The sequence below is a fragment of the Cervus canadensis genome, chromosome 21, assembly GCF_019320065.1.
Source record: "Cervus canadensis isolate Bull #8, Minnesota chromosome 21, ASM1932006v1, whole genome shotgun sequence".
Classification (NCBI taxonomy): domain Eukaryota; kingdom Metazoa; phylum Chordata; class Mammalia; order Artiodactyla; family Cervidae; genus Cervus; species Cervus canadensis.
Genome location: NC_057406.1, coordinates 16,735,628 through 16,750,372, shown reverse-complemented (window position 1 = coordinate 16,750,372; position 14,745 = coordinate 16,735,628). Strand labels below are relative to the sequence as shown.

Here is a 14,745-nt window from a genome sequence, read left to right as displayed (position 1 = left end):
TGAATATTCAGGGTTGATTTCCTTCAGAAATGACTGGTTTGATCTCTTTGCAGTCCAATGGAGATTCCAAGACTCTCAAGAGTCTTCTCCAGCAGCACAATTTGAAAGTATCAATTCTTTGGTGCTCAGCCTTCTGTATGGTCCAACTCTCACATCCATATATGACTACTGGAAAAACCATAACTTTTCCTAGATGGACCTTTGTCAGCAAAGTGATGTCTCTGCTTCTTAATATGCTATCTAGTTGGTCATAGCTTTTCTTCCAATGAGCAAGCATCTTTTAATTTCATGTGTGCAGTCACTGTCTGCAGTGATTTTTGAGCCCAAGAAAATGAAATCTGTCACTGTTTCCATTTCTTCCCCATCTCTTTGCCATGAAGTGATGGGACTAGACCCCATGATCTCAGTTTTTTGAATGTTGAGTTTTAAGTCATCTTTTTCACTCTCCTCTTTCACCTTCATGAAGAAGTTCTTTAGTTCCTCTTCACTTTCTGCCATTAGGGTGGTGTCATCTGCATATCTGAGGTTATTCATATTTCTCTCAGCAATCTTGATTCCAGCTTGAGCTTCATCCAGACCAGCATTTCACATGATAGAAGTTAATTAAGAAGGATGACAATATACAACCTTGATGTACTCCTTTCCCAATTTGGAACCAGTCTGTTGCTCATGTCCAATTCTAACTGTTGCTTCCTGACCTGCAAACAGGCTTCTCAAGGGGCAGGAAAGGTGGTCTGATATTCCCATCTCTTTAAGAATTCTCTAGTTTGTTGTGATTCACAAGGTCAAAGATGTGTGACTTTGCACAAAGATGTGCAAAGATTTCTTTGCAGCCAAAGATGCAGAAGCTCTATACAGTCAACAAAAACAAGACTGGGAGCTGACTGTGGCTCAGATCATGAACTCCTTATTGCAAAATTCAGACTTAAATTGAAGAAAGTAGGGAAAACCACTAGACCATTCAGATATGACCTAAATCAAATCTCTTACAATTATATAATGGAAGTGACAAATAGACTCAAGGGATTAGTTCTGATCGACAGAGTACCTGAAGAAATATGGATGGAGGTTCGGAGGTTCGTGACATTGTACAGGAGACAGAGATCAAGACCATCCCCAAGAAAAAGAAATGCAAAAAGGCAAAATGGTTGTCTGAGGAGGGAGGCCTTACAAACAGCTGAGAAAAGAAGAGAAGCTAAAGTCAAAGAAGAAAAGGAAAGATATACCCATTTGAATGCAGAGTTCCAAATAATAGCAAGGAGAGATAAGAAAGCCTTCCTCTTTGATCAGTGCAAAGAAATAGAGGAAAATGGCAGAATGGGAAAGATTAGAGATCTCTTCAAGAAAATTAGAGACACCAAGGGAATATTTCATGCAAAGATGGGCACAGTCAAGGACAGAAATGGTATGAACCTAACAGAAGCAGAAGATATTACAAAGAGGTGGTAAGAATACACAGAAGAACTATACAAAAAAGATCTTCATGACCCAGATAACCACGATGGTGTGATCACTCACCTAGAGTCAAACATCCTGGAATGTGAAATCAAGTGGGCCTTAGGAAGTGTCACTATGAACAAAGCTAGTGAAGGTGATGGAATTCCAGTTGAGCTATGTCAAATCCTAAAAGATGATGCTGTGAAAGTGCTGCACTCAATATGCCAGCAAATTTGGAAAACTCAGCAGTGGCCACAGGACTGGAGAAAGTCAGTTTTCATTCTAATCCCTAAGAAAGGCAATGCCAGAGAATACTCAAACTACCACAGAATTGCACTCGTCTCATGCACTGGTAAAGTAGTGCTCAAAATTCTCCAAGCCAGGCTGCAATAGTACGTGAACTGAGAACTTCCAGATGTTCAAGTTGCATTTAGGAAAGGCAGAGGAACCAGAGATCAAATTGCCAACATCTGTTGGATCATAGAAAAAGCAAGAGAGTTCCAGAAAAACATCGACTTCTGTTCCACTGACTATGGCAAAGTTTTGACTGTATGGATCAAAACAAAGTGTGGAAAATTCTTAAAGATATGGGAATACCAGACCACCTGACCTGCCTCCTGAGAAATCTGCATGCAGGTTAAGAAGCAACAGTTAGAATTGGACATGGAACAATACACTGGTTCCAGATAGGGAAAGGAGTATGTCAAGGGTGTATATTGTCATCCTGCTTATTTAACTAATATGCAGAGTACATCATGAGACATGCTGGGCTGGATGAAGCATGAGCTGGAATCAAGATTGCCAGGAAAAATATCAATAACCTCAGATATGCATATGACACCACCCTCATGGCAGAAAACAAAGAAGAATTAAAGAGCCTCTTGATGAAAGAGAGAGTGAAAAAGCTGGCTTAAAACTCAACATTCAGAAAGCTAAGATAATGGCATCTAGTTCTATCACTTTATGGCAAATAGATGGGGAAACAACAGAAACAGTGAGATACTTCTTTATTTTGGGGGGCTCCAAAATCACTGCAGATGGTAACTGAAGCCAAGAAATTAAAAGATGCTTACTGCTTGGAAGGAAAGTTATGGCCAGCCTAGACAGCATATTAAAAAACAGAGACATTACTCTGCCAGCAAAGGTTTGTCTAGCCAAAGCTATGGTTTTTCCAGTAGTCATTTATGGATGTGAGAGTTGAACCATAAAGAAAGCTGAAGCACCAAAGAATTGATGCTTTTTGAATGTGGTGCTGGAGAAGACTCTTGAGAGTCCCTTGGACTGCAAGGAGATCAAACCAATCCTTCCTAAAGGAAATCAGTCCTGAATGTTCATTGTAAGGACTGACGTTGAAGCTTAAGCTGAAGCTCCAATACTTTGGCCACCTGATGCACACTCACTGAAAAAGACCCTGATGCTGGGAAAGATAGAAGGCAAGGGCAGAAGAGTTGACAAAGGATGAGATGGTTGGATGGCATCACTGACTCGATGGACATGAGTTTGAGCAAGGTCCGGGAGCTGGTGATTGACAGGGAAGCCTGACGTGCTGCAGTCCATGGGTCTCAAAGAGTCAGACACGACTGAGTGACTGAACTGAACTGAGCTGACACAGTCAAAGGCTTTAGTGTAGTCAATGAAGCAGAAGTAGATGCTTTTCTGGAATCCCCTTGCTTTTTCTGAGATCAAACGGATGTTGGCAATTTGATATCTGGTTCTTCTGCCTTTTCTAAATTGAGCTTGTACATTAGGAAATTTTTTGTTCACATACTGTTGAAGCCTAGCTTTAAGGATTTTGAGCATTATCTTCCTGGCATGTGAAATGAGTGCATTTTTGCCATAGTTTGAATATTCTTTGGCATTGCCCTTTTTTAGGACTGGAATGAAAACTGACCTTTTCCAGTCCTGTAGCCACTGTTGAGTTTTCTAAATTTGCTGGCATATTGAGTACAGCACTTGCACAACATCATCTTTTTGCATTTGAAAGAGCTCAGCAGACATTTCCATCACCTCCACTAGCTTTGTTCATAGTGATGCTTCCTAAGGCCTACTTAACTTTGCATTCCAGGGTGTTTGGCTCTAAGTGAATGATCACACGATTGTGGTCATCTGGGTCATTAAGATGTTTTTTGTATAGTTCTTCTGTGTCTTCTTCCCTGGAAAAGGAAACGGCAACCTACTCCAGTATTCTTGCCTGGAGAATCCCCTGGACAGAGGAGCCTGGCGGGATATGGTCCATAGGATCACAAAGAGTCGGACATGACTGAAGTGACTTAGCACTCACTTCTGTGTCTTCTTGTCATCTCTTCTTAGTATCTTCTGCTTCTGTTAGGTCCTTGTCATTTCCTAAAGGTCCTTGCCAGGTCCTTTAATTTGCCCATCTTTGCATGAAATGTTCCTCTGGTATCTCATTTTCTTGAAGAGATCTCTAGTCTTTCCCATTCTATTATTTTCCTCTGTTTCTTTACATTGTTCACTTAAGAAGGCTTTCTTGTCTCTCCTTGCCCTAAAGCAAAAGTCCTCAGTGATTTCAGAGGAGGCTGAATGGTCCTCAGACCTAATGCGAAGTTTGAGCAGTGATACATACACTCCCTTCTATTGCTTACCGGGAATTCATGAAGGTCAGCCCAGTTTCAAGAGAGGGAGGCATAGACTTCACTTCTCAGTGGATGTAAAGATTTTGTGGATGTTTAAAACCCACCAGGGTGTATAAAATGGGAAATTGTTGATTCTAAATTTCTGCCTTACGTTCTGTCAATTTTGGCTTTATGTACCTAGGACTTAGTATATATGAATGCCAGACCTGTTTAGCATCTTTCTGTAAATTTTTATATTTTCCATTTTTTTCTTTCTGTGCTTCATTCTGTCTCCTTTTACTATTGCTATCTTGTGTTGGTCTGATGGAGTATTACACACATCCTCTGAGCTATTTTAAAAATTGACATTTTCAATTCTAGAATTTTTATTAAATTCTTTTGTGATCATTTCTCTGCCAAAATTCTATCTTGTCATTTCATTCTTTGAACATTTCATCCATGGTGATTTAAACTTTTGTCAGGTTAACTCCAGTAGCTGGGTATTCTGTACATTTCTTTCTAATGCATTTTTTCTTCATATATTTTTGTCAATTTTTTTATCTTTTGTGACTGGGTATTTGATTGACAGACATTATGGGTGAAAAATTGTAGAACTCCTTCAGAAAGGAGCTTATTTTATAGATTCCTCTAGGCACCCAATTTAGGGTCGATCACCTTACTTGAAAGAGGGTGAAGAAAGTAGAAACTGGGCATCCATTCCTCGGGAAAGGATCAGCTTTTAGTTCACTTTCCTTTAATCATGCCCAGATACTGGCTAACCTTCCCTCAGGCGGACCCTGAATAGTCCTTCATGTTACCTGAGCTAGTGTGTCTGGCAGAATCTCTGCTGAGCTTTTCAGAGTCTCAGCTCTTATTTCTGAATTGACAAAGGCCTCAGAGAAGTGGCTCACCTCTGCCCTTTATTCTCTCTGAGAGCTTGGCTCCAAAATCTTTCACTGCTTGGGTAGCTCAACAACAATATCAAAAGTATTGACAATTTCTCACTTTTGTAAATTTATTCTTAGTCCAACGCTTGGCTTAAAACAGAAATTTTGGCATTGTCAGACACAGAACTCTCCGTAGAGAAGGTGAACTCTAAATTTACCATAAGGTTACTGCTATGTTACAGCATTTATCTCAGGCTCCACCACTTAGGTCATTATTTACCTTAATTCAATTTTCTGCTCTTTAACACTCCCAATCTCCTGATCATTGCTGTTTCTGCAGGAAACCAGACCCAGGTGCTGCCCCAGTGCAATGACTCCATGTCTGAACCAGCAGGCTCTGCAGCTTCAGAGGAGAGCGCCCCCTACTGCTCAGGTGAAGGTCCCACAGGACAGAAGACCCTTTACAACCCCGTCACTGCCCCAGTGACCCATTTCTCTCTCCTCAGACAGCAGACAGCTCCGCCTGGTGGACGGGGGCGGTCCCTGCGCCGGGAGAGTGGAGATCCTTGACCAGGGCTCCTGGGGCACCATCTGTGATGACGGCTGGGACCTGGACGAGGCCCGCGTGGTGTGCAGGCAGCTGGGCTGTGGAGAAGCCCTCAATGCCACGAGGTCTGCTCACTTTGGGGCGGGATCAGGACCCATCTGGCTGGACGACCTGAACTGTGCTGGAAATGAGTCCCACGTGTGGAGGTGCCCTTCCCGGGGCTGGGGGCGGCACGACTGCAGACACAAGGAGGACGCGGGGGTCATCTGCTCAGGTCTGTGCTGCACACAGTCCACAGGCTGGGGGAGGGGTGGGGCCCTGGACGACGAGGATCTGAGCGCTGATGAGAGATGCTGAAACGACCAGAATAGGAGGCTTCCTCCCATGGAGCCTGTCTTTCCAGCAGACGTGAAGACGAGGTGCTTTCACTTCCTCCTGCAGCAGCTGACATTCTGGTTCTTTCTTCTCAGCAGTGTTTCCTGCCAGAGCTGTTTCTCAGTTTCCACGTGAAAGCAGGACTCACTCTGCAATTCCCAGTCGTAATCTCCAGTCTGGAGATCCTGGTGATGTTGTAATGAAAGCATAGATTTATTCTGTTCAGTTCTGTTTGCTAGGAGTCTGGCAATGGTCTTGGTGAGCCAACATCCCAGTGTCCACAGGGCTGCATTCTTCCTGGATGCTGTGCAGATTACTCCTTTCCCAGCCTTTCCTGGTTTCTGTGTGGCCTCATTCCTTGGCTCAGGGCCCCCTTTCTTCTTCTTCAGACAACAGTGCCTATTCCAACTGTTCTTCCTCACTCACTCTTCCCTCTAACTGAAGCTTTGCAAGGTGATCCATCTAAGGGTATTAGGGCTAAGGAGGTGATTAGACTGGGCTCAGGTGATTAATCCACATTGTTCCAGCTTAATCTGACCATCCCAAGGTCCTTATTAAATACATATGTGAAGCCCCTTTCTAAATGTAAGGTAACATATCACAGGCTCCAGGATTGGGATGTGGACATTTCTGGGGGTCCATTATATTGTCGACCACCTCACTGTGCACATCACATCCTTTCACAGTCTTTAGAAGTTTTATCAGGAAGCAGGATTCAGCTCCCCTGCCCTGTAAGTGCCTGGTTGGTCTTTCTCTGTTCATAACCATCCTTGTGGTTGAAATAGAAAGATATTAATGGACAAAGTCAGGTGAAAGTGAGGCAAAAGTTAGTCTTCTCATCCAGTGGACATCTCCTCTGCTGAGTCGGGGATGTATGGTCACAATTTCTGGGGGAGAGGAAAACCCAGAGCACTGAGTGGAATGCTCACTGTGTCCTGTCTCTTTCCTTTCAATCTTAGAGTTCCTGGCCCTCAGGATGGTGAGTGAAGACCAGCAGTGTGCTGGGTGGCTGGAAGTTTTCTACAACGGGACCTGGGGTAGTGTCTGCCGCAGCCCCATGGAAGACATCACCGTGTCCATGATCTGCAGACAGCTTGGCTGTGGGGACAGTGGAAGTCTCAACTCTTCTGTTGCTCTTAGGGAAGGTTCTAGACCCCAGTGGGTAGATGGAATCCAGTGCCAGAAAACTGATACCTCTCTCTGGCAGTGTCCTTCTGACCCTTGGAATTACACTTCATGCTCTCCAAAGGAAGAAGTCTATATCTCGTGTGCAGGTGACTTACTGTTTCTGTGTCTGTCCCAACTCTGTAGGATGTCATTAGTGCGATTTTATATTTTCCAATCTAAGTGATGAGTTTAGGTTGAATCTACAAAATGTGTGTGTTTGTATTTGTAGTGGAATGTGGAGACAAATATATAAACAGTTACAGTTGTTTCAGCTAGTGGTCACATGCAGTGAATGCTTCAGTCCAATAGATAATGAGCCTGTGTTTATCCTTGTCATTTGGACTGAACCAAGGACGACAGATATTCATGTCTGGGGACAAGAATACCCCCAGCTGTCCCTGATCCAGCACTTCCCATCATTGCTCCTACAGGAAGAAGACCCAAGAGCTGTCCAGCTGCTGCCCCCTGCACAGGTACATCAGCCCCGCCCCCTCCCCAGGGCTCCCAGGGGCTCCTTCCTCCCACCAGGGGAGTCACAGGAGGGGCTGCTGCCTTTTCAGACAGAGAGAAGCTCCGGCTCAGGGGAGGAGACAGCGAGTGCTCAGGGCGGGTGGAGGTCTGGCACAGCGGCTCCTGGGGCACCGTGTGCGATGACTCCTGGAGCCTGGCAGAGGCCGAGGTGGTGTGTCAGCAGCTGGGCTGCGGCCCGGCCCTGGAAGCCGTGCGGGCCGCGGCGTTTGGCCCTGGAAACGGGAGCATCTGGCTGGACGAGGTGCGATGTGGGGGATGGGAGTCCTCCCTGTGGGACTGTGCTGCGGATCCCTGGGGGCAGAGCGACTGCAAGCACGAGGAGGATGCTGGTGTGAGGTGCTCTGGTGAGTGAGGGGCTCAGGGTCAGCACAGGGGCAGTGGGCTGGGCCAGGCGTGGTGGGGAGTTTGTACTCAGACATGTCCCAGTCCTGGGGCCCTGATCTATGATGCAGAAGCTGGGAGGACTGGACACTGATATTGTGGAGACTGAGGGGTGATTTCAGGACTCAGGAGAGAAAATGGGCTGCCCTGCATCTGGTCAATCACCCTGCTCCCAATTCCTGTTTTTTCTCTGGGTGAAAAAATTTCATTGCCTTCCCCAAGCACCCCCCAGTAAGTGGCTTAGACAGTCAAGAATCTGCCTGCAATGCAGGAGACTGGGCTTTGATCCCTTTGTCTGGAAGATCCCCTGGAGGAGGAAATGGCAACCCACTCCAGTATTCTTGCCTGAAGAATTCCATGGACAGAGGAACCTGCTAAGCTATAGTCCAGGGGGTCACAAAGAGTCGGACACGACTGAGTGACTAACACTTCACTTTCACCTATTTCTGGCCAATTCCCTTGCTCCAAATTCCTACTTTTTTTGGCTGTAAGAATTACATTGCCAGCCGCAACTGCCCCCAGTAAGTACAGTGCCAGGATTCCTGGGCAGGGTAGATATTCAGTCTTGGGACCTGTTCTGTGGATTCTCTGACAACAAAAGAGAGGAAAGAGCTTGGGGAGCCCCTGACTGGTGGAGTGAACCAGAGCATTATGTTGGGGAACTCCTCTGCCTTGGTTCCCTGGGTCAGAGGTTTCTCATGCCCCGGAGTCCAAGGGAGACTGATTCCCATATTGCAGAGGCTAAGATTCTCCCACCTGCCCTTAAGTGTTTCTCCTCGTTAGTGAGATGCGGATCCCAGGACTGTTTGATGCCCAAGGAGAAGGGATGAGCCGGGTCCTCAGAGGTTGTCTTGGCAGAGCATCTCCCTGACAATCCCTGGCTCTGCCTTGGGGCCACACTGGAGTGGAGTTGACTCATCTCAGGATGAGACCCAGGGGAGCCCAGTCACTGTCTGAGGCTGGAACACCATCTTCTGGAGCTCCTGGAAATGCTGGCACAGAGGTTTCCCTGTGCCCAGGACCTTCTCCACACCCTCTTGCTTTATTCTCCTTAGGGACCAGAACAACCTCAAATCCTCTCCCTGGTGCCTTCTCCCTGCCTGGGGTCCTCTGCCTCATCCTGGGAGCCCTTCTCTTCCTGGTCCTCGTCATCCTGGTGACTCAGCTGCTCAGATGGAGAGCAGAGCGCAGAGGTGGGCTGCAGGGGGAGCTGGGGACCAGGGAGAGTGTGTGGAGGCAGGAGATGGGGCAGGTGTGAGGAGGGGAGCCTGGGCCAGGTCTCTGTTCTGAGTTGCAGACTGCATGTGCTCTGTGCGGAGCTCTAAGGGCTGAGTGTACAGAGGTTCTTAGGACTGGGGTGTGAACTCTCATATGTCGTGGCCTCTTCTGTGAGCGAAGAAAGAGTTGAGGCTCAGCTGTGGATTCAGGTTAGATGAGGAGAGAAGGTGCTATTATAGCCACGCGTTCTGGGAAGCAAACTCACTCAGAAGGACAATGCAGATAGTGGAGTGCAGTTTATTACACCGGCAGGCCCAAGGCAGAGTCTCCTCTTAGCCAAGGACCCCGACCAGCATTTGTGAAAATCTTTTATACCCCATGTGTACATGTCCAAACCCACCACCCCAAATCCCTTGAGGCTTACAAAGGAAGGGTAAATACAATCACAATAACCCCATCATTCACATGTTACGTGTTCAAACAGTTAATAATCAATAAGCCCGCGGTTACATTCCAACCAGTAATAACCAATAAGCCTGTGGTTACATTCTGATAGATACTGTCCGGAGGCAGGGGTGATTAGTGTCTGTTTTCTCTTAGGTGATGAGTAACCTGGATACGATCTTCAAGGTTCCCCTGTCCGGAGGGGGTCTTATCCTTCCATTGTCGTTCCCACAGGCACTAAGCAGAGAGTTCAGAGTCCACTGGAGAAGTGGCCGAGCACGATCAGCATGGACAGGCCTCAGATGAAGTCCAGGCCCTATGAATTCCTTCTTCAGTGCCAACACGCTGCATGGGGTAGGAGACGATGCTGAGGTCCCAGCAGCCTGTGTGAGAGCACCGGGGAGATGAAGCGTGGGCCTGATGGATCAGGGTATCTGGAGCAGTATCTCTGACCTGCTGGGGGATCTCTCAGCCTTATCTAGCTATGAAGATGCTCTTCCTGAAGCTGTGTATGAGGACCTAGATCACCGTGTGATACAGAAAGAGGGTCTTCTGGGCAGCCCAGGCGGGTGTCTCTGCCTGCTCTCCTGGGACCTCTGGTTGTCACCACACACTGGCTGTGCGGGTCTTCTCAGTGTCTGCAGACCTCACGTATGCCCCAGGCTCACAGAGGCGGCTATCCAAAGTGGCAAGATGGCCTCTCAGAGCCCCATGAGCCCTGAGTCTCCATCTACACTGCAGGAGCCAGGCCTGTCTCCTCATTTCTTCTCAGCCTTAACACATGTCCCATGGGTATCAGGAGGGTCGTTTCTGTGTATTCTGTGATGTTTTTCTCCACTTTACGATTCCTGTCAGATGACTCAGTGAATAAAATGCCATGTTACATGAGGGACGATGAAGACAACAATGACCACAGATCCGCTCCTGGTAATAGAGGTGGGCCTGCTGCAACTGGGTATTGGGGAAGAGAGTTTCCCTCATAGAGACAAGATGCAAGGGAAACAGTATTCCTTTGATGGACCAGAGGGATCCCTTGTGTCCAGGTGGGGGTCTGTTCTCCCCCTTCTCTGGCTGTTCTGTGATGTCTCATGCTGGGGCTGGGCTCTCTGTGCCCTTAGTTACTCTCATTCAGTCATAACATGCACATATTTAAAAGAAAACGTTATGTGGAAACATCTTTAAAATCACTGTGGATGATGACTGCAGCCATGAAATTAAAAGACACTCGCTCCTTGGAAGAAAAGCTCTGACAAACCTAAAGAGTGTGTTAAAAAGCAAAGACATCACTTTGCTGACAAAGGTCCATATAGTCAAGGCTATGGTTTTTCCAGTAATCATATACAGTTGTGAGAGCTGGACCATAAAGAAGTAGAGTGCTGAAGAATTGATGCTTTTGAACTGTGGTGCTGGAGAAGACTCTTGAGAGTCCCTTGGACAGTAAGATCAAATCAGTCAATATTAAATGGAATCAACACTGAATACACATTGGAAGGACTGATGCTGAAGCTGAAGTTCCAATACTTTGGCCACCTGATGGGAACAGCTGACTCACTGGAAAAGACCCTGATGCTGGGAAAGATTGAGGGCAGAAGGAGAAGAGGGTGATAGAGGATGAGATGGTTGGATGGTGTCACCAATTCAATGGACATGAACTTGGGAAAACTCCAGCAGATGGTGAGGGACAGGGAAACCTGTCATTTTGCAGTCCTTGGAGTTGCAAAGAGTCAGACATGACTTGGTGACTGAACAGCAACAACATCTGGAAAACATCATTTGTCAAAATTTTATAGTAATGCTCATTGGTGTAAGAGTTGCTTTGAGATATGTAATTTTAATCAGGAAATATTGTTGTTGTTGAGTTGCTCAGTTGTGTCTGACTCTTTGTGATCCCATGGACTGCAGCACACCAGGTTTCCCTGTCCATCACCAGCTCCTGGAGCTTGCTTGAACTCATGTCCATCGAGTCGGTGATCCTACCTAACCATCTCATCCTCTGTCATCTCCTTGTTCTCCTGCCATCAATCTTTCCCAGCATTAGGATCTTTTCTAACGAGACAGTTCTTCACATCAGGTGGCCAAAGTATTGGAGCTTCAGCTTCAGCATCAGTCCTTCCAGTGACTATTCAGGATTGATTTCCTTTAGGATTGACAGTTTTGATCTCTCTGCACTCCAGGGGACTCTCAAGAATCTTCTCCAACACCACAAATCAAAAGCATCAATTCTTCAATGTTCAGCCTTCTTTATGGTCCCACTCTCATATCCATACATGACTACTGGAAAAACCATAGCTTTGATTATACAGACCTTTGTTGGCAAAGGCAGTATTGAGATGTATAAAATCTTTTTTTTTAAATTTATGGGCACACCAACATGAAATACAACCTTAGAAAAAATTCTGTTGCAACAAGGAGTGACTGGTACCTTTGTTTAATGGCTCAGAAACTCTGAGTCAGAAGGGATCTTAGGTATTTCCCAGACCAACCCACTTACTGTGGTTTCATTTGACCCCTGCTCTGCCCTTGGAAGCCCCAGATCAGAGGACTGATGCCCGTGGTGAGGATTACGATGATGCTGAAGAGGTACCATTGCCTGGGGCTCCTTCTGCCTCTCAGGGGAGTGAGGAGGAAGTGCCCCCAGAGAAGGTGGATACAACGAGGTCCTCTCAGACAGGTGAGTGGAGTTAGCTGATCTCCTGCAGTCTTTGGTCTCTATCCTGGAAATGGTGAATTTGAGCTGCTCAGTGTCCATCCCCCCAGATATTCCAATTTTGGATGACCTCAAATAGTTGATAGTATCATCTTGATCTTATTCCTTTCTTTAATGCTGTCAGACTCCTGAGAAGAGAGGATGCACTCTAGTATTAGTATCTGTGTCTGCATGACTTTATCCTTCATGTTCCTGCATTAAGACTTGTAGATTACTTGAGCATATTTACCTAATACAAAAATAGAATAACTGAATAACATTTTGTGCTGCCTTATATGTGAAATGCAGTTAGAGATTTCAAAGACTATGTTAGTATTGGAATTTGTAAAGCATTTTTATACTTTAAAATGCACTCTGACCATAGGTCAACCGAAATATGTATAAAGTGGACGACATATATGGTCCTAAAAAACAAAAGCGTGATGGTGGATTATGGACTCAGAATTTGTGAGCAGGTTCATGTTAATCTGTTCCAGATATTTCAGTGGCCAAGGAAATACACTCATTCTCCATGAAGGGTATTTCTCCATCTGAAGTTTGTGTGTTTCCTGGGGGAGGGGCAACTGCAGAAGGATCCCGTGGTTGCTTTTTGTGGGCTTTTGGGAACACAAATCAAGACCACCAAGAGCAGAGTTCGGTGGTCAGTGAGGAGCTGAGATTTCTTTGGATGTGATCTCCTATCTCCCTCTTCTTGTTGATTCAGACCTGTTAATTATGAAAAAAGAAAACTTTACACCCCTTCTAGAGATTCTTCCCTTCTTGGGTATCTCCTTGCTGATTGTGTAGCCAGGGAACAGATCTCCTGTAATCCAGGATTTCCCATTTAAGTTGAGACCTCAGATGGGCTGAATCCTTTTTATTTGGGAGGTGAGGGAGAGGAGGTGCTGCAAGATCGCAGGTCTTAGTGCCTGAAACAGAAATTGTACCTGGGGCACAGAAGTGAAAACACCACGTCCTGACCACTGGACCACTAGCCAATTCCCGGGCCCAGATCCTGAGAAGACAACCCTGATCCACGCTCACTGAAATAAACATGAAATAGCCTGAGCCTCCCTGAGCACACCTGGATCCCAGGGATGCTTTGTCGCCACCACTTACTTGACTCACTTCCACCACAGGGCTCTGTCATGTCTCTCTGTTTCAGTTCTAATCAAACTTTTCATTCCTACTTCAGGTTCTTCTCTGAATATCTCTAGAGAGGCGACTGATCCTGGGGAAGAAGAGAGCCCCTGGTTTCTCCAGGGGGAGGAAGCGGACACTGAGTACGATGATGTTGAATTAAGTGCCTTGGAAACATCCATAGTTACTTTCACATGATGTTGTATTAAATACGAGATGATGTCTCAGATATTCTAATTGCCCATATTTCAATAGAGTAGTGCTGACCTATCACTGTATTGTATGGAAATTGCTCATAATGAAATATTCTCAATAAAGTAACTTTTTGCTTTGTTGACAATAGCAATATTCATTCCAAATGCTCTTAGAGGACTGGTACTCAATCACAATTTCCTTCTAAGGAAATACCAGATGAGTGAACTGACTTGTCTCACCTCCCCCAAATGCTAATGAAGGCATGACTTCACTCAGGCTCAGAAATGCCCCAGGTCACTCTTCCTTAGACTACAGATTCTAAACTTTGTCCACACTCACACCTTCATTCTTAGCAAGGTGAACTTATGTGGCGGACGGAAATACTGAACCTTCCTATATACTCTTCCTCTTCCCCAAGATGTCACACCATCTGTTTTTATTCAGTTATTAGGCACCAGATTGGGTGTGAGTTTCAATGTCGAGGGTGAGAGATTGGCTGGTGGAAGAGAATGCATACAGCTTTCCTTACCCTGCCTAAATTCTCATGGCCAATTAAAAATCTCACTGTACATAACTACCTCTTCCTTTTCATCTCCCATTCCCTAGGTAACTTTTTTCCTTTTTTTCCTCAAATGCATATAGACTCTTTATCTCTCTTCTCCCATGTCTAGTTGGTTATCAAATCCTTTTAAATCCAGTCTTGCCTCTCCATCACTTCCTACTACTTCTTCAGGATATTGTCATTTCTTGTCTGTCCAATTATCTAGCTTTTGAAGTAAATTATGTTAGCTCGTATCTCCCTCCAAGTTGATGAAGGGCAAATTGGTGCTAATTCACACCCTGTATCCCGGTGGGACAAAGTGAAAGTGTTAGTCGCTCAGTCGTGTCCGACTCTTTGCCACCCTGTGGACTGTAGCCCTTCCGGCTCCTCTGTCCATGAGACTCTCCAGGCAAGAATACTGGAGTGAGTTACCATTCCCTTTTCCAGGGGATCGTCCCCACCCAGGGATCGAACCCAGGCCTCCTGCCCTGCAGGCAGATTCTTTACCATCCGAGCCACCACTGAGGGGCATCAGGTGGGATAAGGGGGCAAGAAATTGGAGAACAAGACAGAGGGGATCTAGAAGAAGGGATATAGGCAGAAATATCAGGAATTTTTGGCTA

At 45.9% G+C, this 14,745-nt stretch overlaps 2 protein-coding genes across 3 annotated transcripts in view; both read left to right on the top strand.

Annotated features, from left to right (window-relative positions):
- Window positions 1–10,282, top strand: part of LOC122423127 — a 308,231-nt gene extending 297,949 nt beyond the window's left edge. The window contains 8 exon segments of the mRNA XM_043439907.1: window positions 5,238–5,330; window positions 5,404–5,718; window positions 6,779–7,093; window positions 7,418–7,459; window positions 7,547–7,861; window positions 8,954–9,091; window positions 9,795–9,848; window positions 10,101–10,282. Coding sequence (XP_043295842.1) covers window positions 5,238–5,330; window positions 5,404–5,718; window positions 6,779–7,093; window positions 7,418–7,459; window positions 7,547–7,861; window positions 8,954–9,091; window positions 9,795–9,848; window positions 10,101–10,282 — 1,454 coding nt within the window.
- On the top strand, window positions 9,926–13,721 carry LOC122423340 (antigen WC1.1-like). 2 transcript variants are annotated; one of them, XM_043440294.1, is made up of 3 exons: window positions 9,926–10,487; window positions 12,088–12,231; window positions 13,442–13,721. In XM_043440294.1, the coding sequence occupies exons 1-3, from the start codon at window positions 10,349–10,351 to the stop codon at window positions 13,582–13,584; spliced, it is 426 nt and encodes a 141-aa protein (XP_043296229.1). In that variant the 5' UTR covers window positions 9,926–10,348; the 3' UTR covers window positions 13,585–13,721. The 2 variants fall into 2 exon arrangements, with proteins under 2 accessions (XP_043296229.1, XP_043296227.1); XM_043440292.1 differs by having other exon boundaries at window positions 9,926–10,496.
- Window positions 13,722–14,745: the final 1,024 nt, after the last annotated feature.